General features: G+C 35.4%; 1 protein-coding gene across 5 annotated transcripts in view; it reads left to right on the top strand.

The window, feature by feature from the left end:
* Window positions 1-17,158, top strand: part of VPS13D (vacuolar protein sorting 13 homolog D) — a 103,797-nt gene that overhangs the window by 33,869 nt on the left and 52,770 nt on the right. For 3 of the 5 annotated variants that reach the window (XM_084495203.1, XM_084495202.1, XM_084495201.1), the window contains exons 31-48: window positions 218-483; window positions 637-770; window positions 1,964-2,119; window positions 2,489-2,711; window positions 3,610-3,684; window positions 4,382-4,588; window positions 5,031-5,120; window positions 6,028-6,168; window positions 7,335-7,457; window positions 8,116-8,190; window positions 10,496-10,601; window positions 10,936-11,088; window positions 11,727-11,862; window positions 12,855-12,902; window positions 14,325-14,475; window positions 15,120-15,330; window positions 15,692-15,939; window positions 16,598-16,789. In XM_084495203.1, the coding sequence (XP_084351329.1) occupies window positions 218-483; window positions 637-770; window positions 1,964-2,119; window positions 2,489-2,711; window positions 3,610-3,684; window positions 4,382-4,588; window positions 5,031-5,120; window positions 6,028-6,168; window positions 7,335-7,457; window positions 8,116-8,190; window positions 10,496-10,601; window positions 10,936-11,088; window positions 11,727-11,862; window positions 12,855-12,902; window positions 14,325-14,475; window positions 15,120-15,330; window positions 15,692-15,939; window positions 16,598-16,789 (2,735 nt within the window). The remainder of the gene's footprint in view (window positions 1-217; window positions 484-636; window positions 771-1,963; window positions 2,120-2,488; window positions 2,712-3,609; window positions 3,685-4,381; window positions 4,589-5,030; window positions 5,121-6,027; window positions 6,169-7,334; window positions 7,458-8,115; window positions 8,191-10,495; window positions 10,602-10,935; window positions 11,089-11,726; window positions 11,863-12,854; window positions 12,903-14,324; window positions 14,476-15,119; window positions 15,331-15,691; window positions 15,940-16,597; window positions 16,790-17,158) is intronic. The other 2 variants (XM_084495205.1, XM_084495204.1) reach the window with 1 other exon arrangement.

Genomic DNA, 17,158 nt, shown 5'->3' with positions numbered 1-17,158 from the left:
ATGTTGGGTTTCTGTGTGTACAACAACTTGATGAATTTCAGTCTGCTTAAAAATAGATTTTTTGAAGGCCAGACATTCTGTAAATTACATGTACCCCTGTAAAGCTCCACAGAGTAGTAATATTGTCTGGCAAGTAAAAACTCTATTCTCAACATAATTTTAAATATAACCAAAATGTAAAATTCTAAAGTATGCTTCTCTGTCTGTTTTTTAATAGGTCTACTAAGGATTCCTCTAGTTTTACAGTTGTACTGAACAATCTTCGTGTATTTCTAATATTTGACTGGCTGTTACTTGTTCACGACTTTTTATATACTCCTGGAGATACCAAAAAGCGGGAAAATCCCCTTCCTTCCCGGCAACGCACTTACAGCAGTGAAACAACTGTACTTCCAAAAACAGTGAAAAGTGGAGTAGTTACAAAACGTTCATCACTGCATGTGTCTACAGAAAAACAACTGGAAGTTAAGGTTAATGTGACAGGTAAATGGGATCTTTTCTGTTTAAAAGCCATGTGATAGGTACAAACAGGACCTGTAAAAGGCAGACAATAAAGAATCCTGCTAGAAATGCTTAAAGTACTTTAATGGTATTTCAACTGCTGTTGTTTATTATTAAACATTCTGTTTTGTTCAGGAACGGAATTTGTGGTCGTTGAAGACGTGTCTTGTTTTGATACCAATGCAATTATTTTGAAGGGAACTACTGTTCTCACTTACAAGCCCAAGTTGTTAGATCGTCCTTTCTCTGGAAGTTTGTTTGGCATTGAGGTAAGTAGAAATAACCTTGCTTTTGTAAAATATCTAAAATTAGATGAAATTGAAAAGATGCTTGAAATACATATTCTACAGAAGTAGTCTAAAGATCATTTTTAGTGTGTTAATTCCCATCAGGTGCTGTTATTCTACAGCAGTTTTAAAAATGAATTTGTATTTTTTTGCGCTAAGACACCGAAACACTTGGCTTTAATCTCACAGAATCACACAGAATTTCTAGGTTGGAAGAGACCTCAAGATCATCTAGTCCAACCTCTGACCTAACACTAACAGTCCTCCACTAAACCATATCCCTAAGCTCTACATCTAAACGTCTTTTAAAGACCACCAGGGATGGTGACTCCACCACTTCCCTGGGCAGCCCATTCCAGTGTCTCACAATCCTTTCGGTAAAGAAGTTCTTCCTAACATCCAACCTAAAACTCCCCTGGCACAACTTTAGTCCATTCCCCCTCGTCCCAAAATATTGCTAGCTAATAATCCAGTTTTCCACCATAAACTGTCAAATTAATTTGGGGCATAACTGGATAGGCAGAAGCCAATGTGTTCAGTAAAGGCCTGCAGGTTGTACTCATAATTGATTTGAGGTGAACAAGCAGTATTGTGCCATTGGAATATATGTGAGTATGGATCTTTTTTGATTAGGAGTTTTGAGTATACAAAGTGATCCTGAATCCTGTTCAGCAAAGTAGGACCACAGCTTGTATGCTGTGGCCAGTCCTGGGTGAACAGATTTGAAGAAGCTATGAACAGTTGAGAGGAAAGCAGCAAGAACACTGAGAGCTGAGGAGTACCTAATACATCAGGTTTAAAAGAATTTGTCTGGAAAAAGAAGGCTGTGCAGAAATGCGATAAATTTTAAATGACTGTTGTAGACCAAAGAACAAAACACTTCCCATATCTGTGATGGGAGGGGTAGTGGAATTATCCCAGCAATAATGGAACTATTTGGTTGGATATCAGAATCTTTTTTCCTGAATTTAGAGCATAGTGGGGCACTGGCAGAAGTTGTCTGGAAAGATTTTGGAATCTCTGCTGCCTTAAAGTTTACAAAGGAATTGTCTGTAGAGAACAATTTGGTTATGGTTCATATTGTTTTGTGGTTGAGAGTCAGTCTATGATTTCAAGGCCATTGCCAGGCTTGTGCTCTCATATTCTAATTCTTTTACATTATTTTTAATTCATAGGTTTTTTCATGCCGTTTAGGAAATGAACAAGAGACTGCACTGTCAATTATTGATCCAGTACAAATTCACGTGGAACTTCTTGAGAATCCTTCCTACCCACGTGGTTCAGGACTGTTGGATGCTTTCAACAGTGGTGATTTTCCTCCTATTCTGGAGGTAATATTAAAGGACTGAATAAGACTATATGCAGTATAGGATACGTGATTGTAATCTTATGCTGATTTTTCATACGCAAGAATCCAATTAATAATTTCAACTGTAGAAGACGTGTTTTTCCCATTATACAAAAGCAAAACATTTACTGTACCACTCCCCACTGTACTGCCCCACTACTTATGCTCTTGATAATTAGTAGGTAATAATAGAAGTTTAATAATTTTATTCCTGGAGCTTTAAAACAGAATTTCCATCAGATTTTAATATTAAATTTTGTCTTTCTTTCAAAGAAGATTTGTTATTATCCGAAGTAGGCAAGAGAAATGTATAGAAAGGGGTAACTGTCTTTTTTTTTTCTTTCCCATTTAGATTCAGTTGCAAGCACTGGATATCAGACTGTCCTACAATGATGTTCAACTCTTCTTGGCAATCGCTAAATCAATTCCTCAACAGACCAGTGCAGCTGTGCCTGACTCAACTGTATCGACTGCTGAAAGTACGACTAACACTGGTTCATCACTGGTGAATGAAACTTCTTGCTTCACAAATGAAAATAGAGAGATACCCAAACGTGTTTTGGATCCTCTTGTTGGTACGTTCTTAACCACTGGAGTGAAGTCATTTCTTTTCTAAGGAAGGTTTCAGCAGTGTAAAGCTAGACTACGTACTTAACACAGAAGATACCTTCATTGTGAAAAAGCCTTCATTTCATCGATTTGAATTGTCTGAAGATAACATTATACTGATGATACTATAAAAATAGTAGAATGTTTTGTTTCCTTTTCTGCTTTTAGTATGACAGATTGTTTTATAGAAAATTTTAAGAAGTGTCGGTTGTCATCATACATCATCATGATGAAATACTTAGAAAATACTTAACAGGGGTGAGGTGCTACCTTTTCATACTTATTTAACTGGTAATGAAATGGAAACCATCATTATAATCATAACCCAACTATCTCTTCATGTCCAGCAACATATTACTCTGTTTTGGTACCACTGCTTTTTTGCAAATTAAAAATTGCATGTGGTTGCTGCCTGACAATGAATAAATACACACCAGTGAAAAAGGTTTCCTTCCCTGCTACTATGTTCTTGAGTCACATGTTTTGTTCAAAATAAATAATGAATTGTTTTTGTTCAAAATAAGTGATGAATTGTGTTCCAGATGAAGGATTTGGTATACAAAAAAAAATTATCTCATTCCCAATTTAAATAGTCCCAACTGAAATCTATGGGAGTATGTTAACTTTCTGCAGGAAGATAAAAATAGTTCATAATAGATGCACACGTACGCACAGGATTTTTGGGAGTTGCATTTTTTTTTTGTAAAAGCAGCACTGAATCTTATGCTCTTTCTACAGCTGCAATCTTAAATGAAACACAGAAAATGCTTTTTTTCATACAGGTGTATATTTATATAGTTTCAGAAATTAAAACAAGTTAAGTAGATAACTGACATGGATTTGTATTTAACTGCTTAATTACAGAGATACAGCTGGCTCGCCTTCAGGAATTGGGATTCAATATGGAAGATTGTCGTCATGCTCTTCTGGCTTGCCAAGGTAACCTCAAATAGTTTTAGTTGGACTTTCAGATTGTTCATGTTATCTAACTTTCAGGTTGTAAGGTAGCTGATGGACAGACAGTATTTCCCTCTCTTCTTTACTTTGGCCTGCAATTACTGAAATTGTCTCTGTGTTGACCTCTTCTTAAGTATTCTCATTTATCTGTTGCCTAAAAGCCACCCTGCAAAGATTCTTCTTTGCTTTTGAAATGTCATGTGTGGGCTGTTTGGGTGGGTGGGTGGTGGTGGTGGTTGTTTTTTATGGTGGATACCATATTTCTTATGGTGATCTTATCCATCACTTTATCTTTAGAGCAAGTATTCTTTGGAGCAAGTAGTCTCCCCCTGTTGAATCGTGTATTTTACATATTTCTACATGCAATATGTAGCAAGATTGTTATTGGATTCTTTTTCTTCAGCATTGGATGTTTCCCACCTTCTTTATAGGCACTCGTAGCATTTAATATAGGTTCATATTATGTTTCAACTTGGTTTGCAAATGTCAAACAATTCTTATTCTTAGAGAACACTTATATTTATAATCTTGCCATATATGTTATTGAATAGAACACACTGAAAATACTGTTAATGTTTTGCTACCCTTTCTAAGGGAAAGGGAATTAATTTGTTTCCATATGTTTTTTACATCATCAACTACATTCTCAATGAAATGTACTTGTTTGGTTTTGTCTAAGGTGACTTAAAAAAAGCAGCAAGTTGGTTATTTAAGAATGCTGAACCTTTGCAATCACTTTCCCTGACTTCCTCTGGTCAAGATACCCGGGGGATTGTGCCTTTTCAGTTCATCTCTGGAGTGGAAATAAAAGCAGAAAGTATATGTATTTGCTTTATTGATGACTGCATGGACTGTGATGTTCCTCTTGCTGAGTTAACATTTTCACGTGAGTATCTGTTTTGCTAAGTGAGTTGCATAAAATTACTGTCAGTTACTGCATATGTTTCTTACCTGTATCTATTAATGCCTATCACAAGCAATCTATTATGCTTAAGAAACTGTAGTGGTGTTACTTTTTATTTGTGTAGTAATAATGCTTAGAAGTTATTGCTAAAAATCCAGGTTCTGCTTAAAATAATCACTGAAGAAAATCATATGGATATGCTGTCACTATACTTTTTTTAAAGTACTTTATTTGATTAAACATATTTCTGCTTCAATAAAAATAGCTTGCTTCTTGAGTGAAAAGAAAACAATTTGGAGTATTTTGGTATGCTTTTTGTACCATTTCAATTTAAGAGACACATCTTCCCATTGCTTATTAATGCTTCACTGGTTTGAGAAACTTGATCACACTTGTTTTGCATAACATTCACTTTTTTTGGCAGGTTTGAATTTTCTCCAAAATTTGAGAGCCAACCCTGAAGTCAAAGCTCATTTTACCCTCTCCGGAGACTATTATAACCGTGAGCTTTCAGGTATAAAATACTGAGGGTTTCTTTATTTAGGTTTAGGAATACAATCTTGTGTACAACAGGAGCATGAAATTCACCCAACATGAATTGCATATATCATAATGTGAAAGACTGAGTGTGTGTGTTTGTGTATATGTGTGGTCCTGAACAAGATACCGTAATTTGATATCTGATGGAAGGGTGTGGAAAGCAGAGAGGTTGCTGTTACAAAAATTAGACTGAAGTTTGCTTGTAATTATTGTGTTTCTGGATAACCTTTTTATGTAGTTACTTAACTACCTGTCTCTGTATTTACTTATCTTTTTTTTAATGCCTAATTGCTTTGAAGCATTCATTATCCATTTTAGGATGGAATAGGACATGAAAGAAATGATTAGGATGAAGACGATGAATTACCAATTGTAATTTATATTCTAGTTACAAACAAGCAAGTTATGCCTCAGTACAGGCCAGCCACTGACGAAACTAACCTAGTTGTCTTTTTTCTCTGAATTGAAAACTGAAGTTTTCTGTTACAAAGTTGATGGTAATGACCTCAGGAATTCTGTCAATATCAAGGTGTTTTTTTTAATATTTGAAAACATGTAGCATTTTTAACAGCTATTTCAGAGTTTGTTCCAGGTGCATCACTCCAGTATAAAACTGATTTCCATTTAATACTTTTCTCAGAATTAAGATATTTCTGCAAGTCTCTACATAATAGTATACTCTGGTTCAAATAGAGGAGCTGGAGCAACTTTGTATTAGTTAGCAAATTAAATCTGTAGGCATACACGTTCATCTTGAACACAGATAGAAAGTAAGGGAGCTCATTATTGAAGCTGTATTATTAAACACTTAGGTATGTAAACAGCATTCCAATGTGGCCTTCAAACATGTAATGTATGTGTCGTTTTCTGTTTGGTTGCAGGCTGGGAACCATTTATTGAGCCGTGGCCATGCTCAGTTTCCTGGCAACAGCATGCATCAACCCGCCTCCACCCTTCCCGACTGAAGCTGGAAATTCAGGCTGAACACCGTTTGGATATAAACATTACCTCTGTTTTCATAGGTATCTAGGAATATTCCCTGAGAGCATCTCTATATAGTCTTAATTTGCACTTTCCTAAAATGATAGGTATTTCTAATTGACTCTTGCTGGTGTCCCATAGACAGAGAGAAGGAGACTTGGCACAAGTCCCTAGGTACTTCAGATGATATTGTACACAGGTGTACATTTAGGCAGCCTGCATTTTGTCAGATACTGTGAAAGTGTAAAGACATGAGCTACATATTTTAGAGGTTAGTAGGAATTCTTTCACTGGTCATATGAATTCTATCAAATTCATATGTTACTTGAAATTTATCTTTAATCAGAAACAGGCTTTCATCTAAAGCTTTCCATACTTTACACTGCTTAAAAATACTTTGGTAAGCTCATCAATTTTCAGTACATTGACAGACATAGTGGAGAGCTGCTTATTTCAGTTCTGCGTTTTCTGAAAACTGGAGTTGTCAGTTCCCACCTCAGGAAATCAAAATGTTTTGTTCATTATTAACTCAAACTTCATGGAAGTTGCTGTGTCATGGGGCTATGACTGTGTATGTTATCCGGAAATATTATTGCTTATTCTGCATGCAAATCTGTGTAGTTTGATGGTCATAATTAGAAATGTAAAAGGCTGAGCAGGCAGATGAAACAGAAGAGCCTTCCTTGTTCTTTGAATACTCATTTGTTTCTTCAGCAAGGTCTGTGGGGTTGTCAGAAAGAGAGAACGAGGTGGGAGGAAAAGTCTTCACTCAGTGATTCCTAAGAATTCCCATGATGCTTTTTACTACTAGTTATAACAGTGGGCTAATTTATGATTAATAGTGTGCCAGAGTACTCTGTTGTGTCTGCATATTTATGCAGGAATAGGCACGTACATATTAGAAAAGGGGGAAAGAATAGAGACAGCTTCTGACACAAAAACATCGAAGCTTAATTGCCTCCTCAGAGGGACCTCTTTTGTTGCCAGTGGAGTATCTTGAGACAATAGAATTCCACTGGAAGTTTGAAGAAGGTGGGGATGGAATAAAAATAAAACGTTAGAAAAGCACATGGGAAAAGCAGTGAAATTCCTTTAACGTTGCTGTTAAAGTGGACCAACTTTAGCTTTATGAATTTAACTTACTTTTCAGCTACTTTACTTAAGGCCACCTTGCAGTTATTTATTTTGTATGTTTATATTCCTCTAGAACAGTACACAAGTACCAAACAGTCATGGATGGAAGATTACTGTAAACAGGACAAAGAAGTAAATGCAATCAGTTCAGAAGACTGCATGGGCTCTTCGGTGGATTCACCATGTTTTGGGCAGAGTATGATACTCATTAATCACACTTTGTTTGAAACAGTCCTGACATGCACGGTCATTTGTCTAATGTATTACAAACATAAGTATTTGGTCTTCATAGTATAAAGTGAATTGTTAGAAGTATCTGGCAGAAAAGATGAACTACATTTTCTGTTCAGTTGTCTTCCATTCTTTAATAACAAAACCTGCTAGTTCTACTTCCCTTTCTTAATCACACTTTCTCAGTTAATGAGTGACTATCTTGATTTATTAAAAAAAAAAAAGTCTTGTGTGTGCAGTTCAGAGATTTTTTTTTTTATATGATACAAGGCAAACTTCCACCATCCTTCCCAGCCAAACACATGTTTGCTTCTAACATGATTGAGATATAAATGAGAATGTGTGTCTGAGGCTATCATAAAAATGAAGATAACCCAATTAACAGCTTTCTAAGGAAGAGCACATGATATGTGGAAGCCCTTTTCAAATTCTCTTCTCCCAATGTTATTTCTGAAAGAAGTTTTAGGAACTCAAATGCCAGTCTAGTGTAAGCAAATAGATAGACTCATACACTTATTGAATGATGCTGACTGTGCCTGTCTTCCTGATGCATGATGAGGAAGAGATTACCTGCATTTGTGTGTTTTTTCTTACCTCCTAACTTTGTCTTTCCTGTCTGCCAGGCCTTCCTCTTGTCTACCTTAGAACTAGGAGTACAGCCAGTTTGACTAATCTAGAGCATCAAATCTATGCTAGAGGTACTGTATAGCAGAGAGAGATTAAAAGGTTTTTTTCTTTGAAAACTCCTGTACAGTAAATACTGTGTTGTATGAGTAACTCGCCAGTAGACTGGCCTCTATATTTTAAAAGGAAAACAAAAAACAAAACAGTTAACTGTTTTTAAGCTACTTAACTTAGCGTTTCATCATGTGTATCGCTTCACAGTCTTCTCAGGGCCCTTCAGGAAAGAAGGGAGAAGTATGGGAACTGTGTATGGGAAGAGTGCCTTCTGGGGAAGGTTATATGGATACTCAGTGTCTTATTTTTTAGTGAGACAAAATAATGAGATTAAAACCAGCTTAATACAATCACAGTATTTAAATGTCATATTCTAAATACATCTAACAGTCTGTTTATTATACATTTGCTTGAATGAGCATGTGTGTTTAGGTACTTAAAACTTTGGGATAGCTTCAGTAGGAACTTAATCTGTTTTCAGTGAGCCTTAGGAAAGAACATTCCTCATAGATGACCTTTTAATTTGTTTTATATTTGACACTACTAGCTTTAGGGAAAGCCATCCAGTTTGAAGACTTTTTTTTATATTATTATTATTACTATTTTTTAAAATCTGTGGCATTGTGGAAGACAAAACAGCATACTGGATAAATAAGTTCACGTTGTATGAACTGGATAAATGGTATAAGTGGGAGAAAAAGCTTTTTATTAACCTGTGGCAAAATTTAGACTGCCCCTTACAAATATTTGTCTCTTGAGTGCTTGCAGTTTGTTGATGTTTAAGCCAAAAAACAAACAACAGTGCCATCCTTCCCTCCCACTCCTACCCCACTATCCCCCCCAAAAAAACACCACAAAAAAAAAACACATGCGTACACACACACACATGATAATGTAAAATGATAGATTTATTTTTCTGAGGTGTTTTTCAGGAAGATTTTTCTGTGGGGAAAATATTTGTTACTCGCTTTTAGTGTTGCAACTCAGGGAAATGACTAAATGAATTATGAAAAAAATCCTTTTGATTATAAATACTTTGTTTTCAGGCAGTAGTCTCAAGTTACAAAATTTATGTATCTTTTAAAACATCAAGCCACAGTCCACAAAATTATTTTTTTTAAATGTCTCAAAAAAAAAAAGAAAAAAATAGCCAAAGAATTAAATACCTGAGTAGAAGTTCATATGGCTTCTGGTCTGTGATTTTGTAGAACCTGAGCTAGCCAGAAAATTGTATTAAATCAAGCTCTACACCAAAAAGATTTTTGGCTTTAGTTTGCGTTTGGCAAAAGACAGAGTTTTCATTTTAAAGAAATCAGTGTTTGTAGCATTTAACTGTAAGAAAATTTCTCTGTGAGGTTCAGAGAGATCAGATTCATGGCTCCAATGTAAAAATATTGTCATTCGTTTGGAAGAGAGTTGTATGTGATCATCAGTAATGCCTTCAAAAACTTACCTACTTGCTTCTATTCCCCCTTCTTGCCATTGTAAACTTGTGCTTAATTTATTCTTGGTTAGATGCATGCTGCCTTGGAAAGAGCTGGTCTCAGAGCATGGCATGCTTGAACTTGATATCAGTTCTCCTTTGGAGTGAATGCAGATAAACCCTGTGAAATATTTAATTTCTGTCTTTGACCAGCTGATTTAATGTGTCTGACTTCTTTCAGCTTCTCACATACAGAAAGGTGTATGCATTTAGGGAGCAGCCATATATCTTCATTTCTAAGTAGTTACTGGGATTTGGCAGGTTTTGTTGTTCTTTTCTTTTTTCTTTCTTTTTTTTTTTTTCCTTTTAACTCCAAACACAGTAAGTATTTTCACAGACTTGACGTTCTACAGTATGGAATCTACAGTATGGAAGTTGTGCTTGTTAGTAATGCATACTTTAAAAAAGTTGAACTTCTTACTTAAGTATTACTGAAGTATTAATGAATATGGGTTTAATATTTTATGACTGTTTAGATGCACGTGAAAAGTTACTTATTATGATGGGGGGGGTTTAGTTGAGTTGTCTGCATGTTGGTTATCAGAGAAGTTTGATATGAAGAAACAAAAGAACAAGTAGATTAAGCTCAATTCCTATTATGTTTTTATTGATTTTTTATATAATTATATGACTAAGGAAAACAATTAATGCAGGGGAAGATTTTCTGTACTGTTTCTGTAGTAGCTAATACAATTTTAAACGATTTTAGTAATCTGTTCCTTAGATTACTTTTCCAGAGTTCATGTAGGTTGTGGTTCTCCAGTCATTGTGTCATCCTGTATCAGCATCTGATGAGTATTTTTCTCATAAATGTTTAGACAAGTCTGTATTCCGTTTTACAGCTGAGATGAAGACCCCAAAACGTAGACAGCCATTTGTCCCATTTGCTCTAAGAAATCATACTGGATGCACTCTGTGGTTTGCTACCCTGACTACAACACCTACCCGGTAAGAAGCTGTTGTGGGGTCACTTTGACAATACTTGTCTGGCTTCCTTGGGATGTGAGCCAAACACTATTGTTTTCAGTTATCTTGTTTTCTTGCAGGGAATCCTTTACAACTCCCAGTCTATCTTAGTTAAGAGCCTTTTCTTTAACAGTGAGGTGGCATTAATAATAATTTTTTCAAGAGACCTGAGAGAATATGAAAACCACTCAGGTCTACATTCATTATGTGTACATTCTTACTGCAGGAATTTTGTGGACTGAGGCAGACTAAAAATGACTTGTTACTTGAAGTAGTCATTTTGTCAGTTTATAAGATGGTATGATTCTCTTTACAGGGCTGCATTGTCTCACAGTGGGAGTCCAGGTGTTGTTCCTGAGGAAAACGGGACGTTACTGGATGATGCCCATAATGTCAGTGAGTGGAAAGAAGTTAACACAGGGGAAGAAATTCCATTTGAATTTGAAGCCAGAGGGAAACTCAGACACAGGTGAAGGAACCAGGCAGTGAGATGCATTTTGACACACTCATACATGGAACTCATGGGTTCATAGTTGGGAGGACACTAGCAGTTAATAAATACATATATATATTATTATTATTTACCAATTTACCTTGCAGTGTTTTGTTTTTAAATATTTAAAACTCACATATAGTATGAAACTATCAATGGTTTAGCAAGCAGCTTATATTGTGATAGGTGGAAGCTGTTCCTAGGTATGAGTTGAGGTTAGATCATTAAAAGGTTTTAGAAAGACTTAGGGTCTTCAGTTGCAAATCATATGTCCTGTATTCTAACGGTCTGTGGTTGGGAGTACTGGCTGTTGAGCATAAGCATTATCAGCATTAAGAACTATAAGAACTAATAAATATTTAGCATTCTTTTTTGTTTACTTGTATGACTTAGTTGTACTTATTTCTCTGTGCTCATCAGGGAGTGGAGCAATTGAACAGACAAAACGTCAAGTCTGTCTTTGTCCATGAAATGAAAAAACTTGAGATTTTTTTAAATGGCTAATTAGGGAGATTATTTCCTCATAATCCAGAGGACATATAAAGTATGAACGGTTGGTATTTGCATTGTAAGATAAATATTTAATAGTAATTCAACGTAATCTAAACTGGTAGGCACACGCATGATCTGAGAATTCATCAGTTGCAAGTGAGAGTAAATGGCTGGGAAGAAGTCAGTCCAGTATCTGTAGACAAGGTTGGAACCTTTTTCCGATACGCTGCACCAGACAAGAACTCATCTTCTTCTACTGTAAGTTGTGATTTTGAGTGTAAATCTTCACAGGATATGTAACTTAAGATTAATGATGTCCACCAAGATTTTGGTCTTAAAGTGACTGCTGTATGAAGTTGTCCTCTTTCAAGATAGCTTGGACTGGAAGAGTTTGAAAGTGCTAACTGGCTGTTTTATGCACAACAGAAACACAGAATAGTCAGCAGTTTAAACTGTGCTTAGCAGTCAGAACTTCTAATGACAGAACTAATATGTTAGTGACAGCATCAGGGTCTCATGGAGATTAAGCTTTAAATCACCACAGCATTTCAGCAACTATTTTTATTTCATTTATTGCAGCCATGTTTTTTTCTGCGGTTAATTTCCTTAAAATAAACAACATTGGCAATTTCCTGTAAGTCTAGAGATTGTTGAAATATGTGGCTGCTTAGACAAAATATACTTGTCATGAAGGAAAAATATGATTGTAGTAACCAGCAGGCTAGCAGTTGTGGATGAGGCTCAATGATAAAAATGATATTACCAGATTTTGAAGCTACATTTAAAGACTAGCTATTGAAGGTTGTTGAAGAATGAAGAAATTGTAAGTGGTCTTTTTGACTTAAAACAGGATTGGAATTTGCTTCTAACCGCAACCAATAATAAGAGCGACTAGTCTCTTGTTTGAATAATTTCTGATGAATTCATATTCAGGTGTAAAAAGCATCATCTTTATATGCAACTTGGTTCGTGAAGGAAAAGAATGCAAATTAACAAGAATTGCTTTTCAGGAATATCCAAGGATTTTTTTTCCCCCAATGAACACTTCTTCAACTTATTTTCTTTTTAAAGCAGTATTACAATTGGACTTTGCTAATATAGTTCTGATTTGTTTTCAAAATTTTATTGAGGATCAGAAAGACTAAACAAAGAATGTGTTTAGTTTATTGTTCTATAATAATGTTCTGTATTACAGCTGTCAGTTATAGCTTAAAGTGAACACATACCTTTCTTGTTTACTTTTCTCCCAGGTTGGAAGCCCCATAAATAGAACAAATATAATACATCCACAAGTTTATGTGAGTATATATGTTCACTTTTTGAAAGCTTCTTAAATAAGACCAGTGTAATTCTACAAGTGAACTGTTTTGTTTATTTTTTCCACCCTTTTGGTGAGAAACAAAAGTAAAGCAAACAAAAAGTTTCCAAATCAGAGCAAGTATTTTCATGTCATTTAACATTCATCACTATTGTAAATGATTGTTTAAAGAGTGGATCTTAATGTCCAGTACGTGATTTCCAGCATGTGAGCACATATAAAATGTGGTTTTCAGGATACAAGTGGCAATGCCTCTTAGAAGAGCAGCTCAGAGCAAAGAAGACATGAATGCTTTGAGTGTACTCTACCTTGGTTTTGAATTTTGACACATAGGAATAATGAGTCACTAGTAATTAATAAAACGCATTAAACTATATGTTAATTTACTTTCTTGAATGGAATACAAACTGAACAATACCTTAGTAACTAAGTATTATCTGCTCTTCAGCTGAGACAAGATTCCTCAAATACAGGATTTTATAGTCTGAATAGACACCGGTGCTAGGCTTATCTCCACATAATAAAACTCTTACTTTTGAACTACTGAAGCAATGCAGCCGATCATCTACCTTCTTATGAAGTTTAGGGTGATATATATATTTTTTTTAAGCACATTGAAATAAGTGCAGTTTTAGGTCTCTACTATGTAGTTAATTTCTATAAAGATCATACTTTATGGTTACAAAATTTGCTATGCCATTTTAAAAAATGGAGAAGTAAAATATGCTCTGGTGCATAAACATTTTGATCTAAATAACAGTAGCAGAAGAGTTAAAGTACATGTATGTCTCTTTTGAGACTGCCTGAATATACAGTATACTACTTTATCTTGTCAAAATCTAAAGTGGTATGAACCCAAAATCAACATGCATAAATAGTAGGATCGTAAACCATACTTCTGATGCTAAAACCCTGACTCCCTAAACACTAAAGCTGGGTTGTGAAAACTCACTGATTTGTGTAATCAAGCTGTATTAATTGAAATGTCGTCTTCACAGAGTTTATTGAACACAGTAATGCATACATTTGAAGGTAAAATTTGTCAAGTATCATCTACTCTCCCTGTTACTGCTGGCAGAGAGAAAAATATTTGAGTAATTGTTCTCCTTATTCCGCCTGAGTAAGGCTTGGAATTCAAACCTCAGGAATTTATAAAATAATGTAATTGTGTTATTGTGTATAAAGTGTGCTTTTAGAATCTACACCATTCTTACTAGAGACACTTTACTGTGTTTTGGCAAGGAAGAAGAGTATTATAAACCATAATTTTGAAAGTATACGTATCTTGGTTGCTCTCAGTTCACAAGTTTACACTCCAGCAATTACAGCTTCAAAATTGATAGCGCCCTCTATTAGATAAAATTATTACCTGAGCTTTTTATTGCTTCTATCTATCTTGCAGTTTTCTTCATTGCCTCCAGTTCGCGTGGTATTTGAAGTAACCATGGAAGGTAGCGCTCGGAAAGTGATAACGGTGCGCTCAGCCTTGATTGTGAAGAACAAGCTGGAAACACCAATGGAACTAAGACTAGATAGTCCTTCTGCTCCTGACAGTAAGTGTTATATGTTCCTTCCATACTATACAAAATCTTAAGTTTTGAAGAAAATTCCTTGCTGCTTCTAACGGTTAACAGCAAAGTAGACCTCCCTGTATAGGGAGTGGGGAATGTTAAGAAGATAGTCATCAGCAAGGTAAGCTAGAGAACCTAGAGTAAGATTTTCCCTTATTGCTCAAGCAGAGAAAGCTGAGACTCTGTTAAGATGGATTTGTATATTCTGTATGTAGTATATTGTATCTTCTGGCAGTAGTCTAGGTTTCAGTCTAGGTTTGTTAGCATGCAAAGGTGCGGTCTAGAAATGTAGTGACATGCTGAAAACATGCCCAAAACATGATGAATATGTTCTTTTTGGAATATGCGTTTTCACTGAAGCATCCAAGGAGAAAGAATTGGAGCTTCAGCAACTTTTTAGTCTGTTCCAAGTTTCAGATTTACATGCCTAAATTTGTCTGCTGCCAGATTAATAGGGCTTAAAGCAATGGATTGATATTTGGAATGTACATGAAGTAGCTAGTGTTTAATTTTAAGTGTAATTCATTGCTTTGAAAATATATTGAGACTTACTATTTGAAAATGATATAATTTTCAGTAAAGGGGCCAGTTTTGATATGTATATTTTCTTTTCTGTTTGGTTGCAGAACCTGTCGTTCTTCCAGCAGTTATGCCAGGAGATTCCTTTCCTATTCCCCTCCATCTTACATCGTGGCGCTTACAAGCCAGGCCAAAAGGACTGGGAGTCTTTTTCTGTAAGGCTCCAATTCATTGGACTACTGTTCAAAAGACAGCAGAAGTATGTAGCAGCAAGCGAGAGTGTCATTCAATGGAATCTGAAAATAGCCGATTTTTCAGGTAATTTACGACCTAATTATTTTTCTGTAACCTGTAATCCTCTTCTGATAAATGCAATACCATTAAATTAAATAATAGGAAAGAAAATATGTAGAGATAAATGCGTCTGCAGTATAACGGGATGTTTTCCTTGGTCACTCGAATAATCAGAAGCATTGAATGCATAACTACTCTATTTCTGTAGGGCTCCTTGAAGCCCCTCTGACAGTACCTGTTAGCAAATGTCTATTAATATGTATTGCAAAAGAGGAACTGCTAGGAAATAGAGCATGGACTTTTTACCCAAACTCAAGCTTCGGTTATTCCATTGAGTTCGTTAACTTCTTCTCACTTCTTCTCACACACTTCTATGTCTTCACAGGTTTTGTGTGGCGATAAAGAAAGAAAATTACCCTGATTACATGCCCTCCCACATATTTTCTGACAGCGCTAAACAGATTTTCAGACAGCCTGGGCATACTATTTATCTCTTGCCAACTGTGGTAATCTGTAACTTGCTGCCTTGTGAACTTGAGTTTTATGTTAAAGGGATGCCAATTAATGGGACGCTTAAACCTGGCAAGGAGGCAGCATTGCACACAGCTGATACATCTCAGAACATTGAGCTTGGTAAGGCAATTTATAAGATGCCACTTTCTAATCCTCCTAGAGGAGCACCTCAGAAATAACTATTTCCGTTTATGAGGAACAGTGATAAAATATTGGGAAAATAGTAATAATAACCGAAAAAAATTGAAAACATTTATATGATGATTTCATTGGGTTGCAGTGCTTCTTACAGTTAATAACCAAGTGCACACATCCAAAAAATAAAAAGTTAATATTCCAGTCGTTCCCCTCGATCTGTTAGCTGTCTTGCTCTGTTTCTTATTTGGCTCTTTCCTGAGAGTGGAAACAGTGGAAACTGGAGAGAACAGTGATAAAGACAGGAATGAATCAAATAACTCTCCAAATTTATGAGTGTTTTTGCTGTTTTCTGTCTGACGGAGAACATGTGCATTTTCAACACTGGCTGGACTTCTGATGCTTAAGGCAATAATTAGCCATAAGTGGAGTTCCTTTATAAAACATTTTTTCTGCTTTTGACTTAAAATTAAGCATTTATTAATGAGGTTAGAGATTAATACACTGAGTAGTTTTAAAAGTTAACGTGGTTAACCTCTATGAAATATTTAGAAAGACCAAAAAATGTGAAAGACTAAACTGTATACTTACCAGAAGCTAATGTTTGGTTTTTTGTTTGTTTGTTTGTTTGTTTTTTGCCTAGGGGTATTGCTAGAAAACTTTCCAATCTGTAAAGAGCTATTGATTCCTCCTGGGACACAAAACTACATGGTGCGGATGCGATTGTATGATGTCAACAAGCGACTGCTAAATTTGACTATAAGGATTGTATGTCTTGCTGAAGGTTCTCTAAAAATATTCATTTCAGCACCATATTGGTTAATCAACAAAACAGGTAAGTTTACCGTATTTTGATCCATAACTATAATGGTGGAACTTGGAAGATTTAATGCAGAGTTTTTATTTTCTTTCTAGATAAACAGAGCTTTTTAAACACCACTTAATCTTTCCTGCAACTTTAATTCATCTTTTTTTTTTCCAGTGCCAGCACCTCTTGTGTTGTGATTTGCAAATTACTTAGATGTTTTCATTGCTATATTGCAGATTTTTAAACTTCAGCTATTTAACAGACTTGATGTAACTGTAAATAAATCAGCATAGATTAGACTCCTGTTATAATTCTGGCTTTCAGTGACTGAAATGCTTTCTGTAAGCAACAAGTCTTCAACAATAAATTGCAGTTACACTGTGTTAATATCTATTG

This window comes from Aythya ferina, assembly GCF_964211825.1.
Source record: "Aythya ferina genome assembly, chromosome: 21".
In the NCBI taxonomy this organism is placed as follows: Eukaryota; Metazoa; Chordata; class Aves; order Anseriformes; family Anatidae; genus Aythya; species Aythya ferina.
Note: the sequence above shows the minus strand (reverse complement) of the source record. Positions and strands in the feature narration are given on the sequence as shown.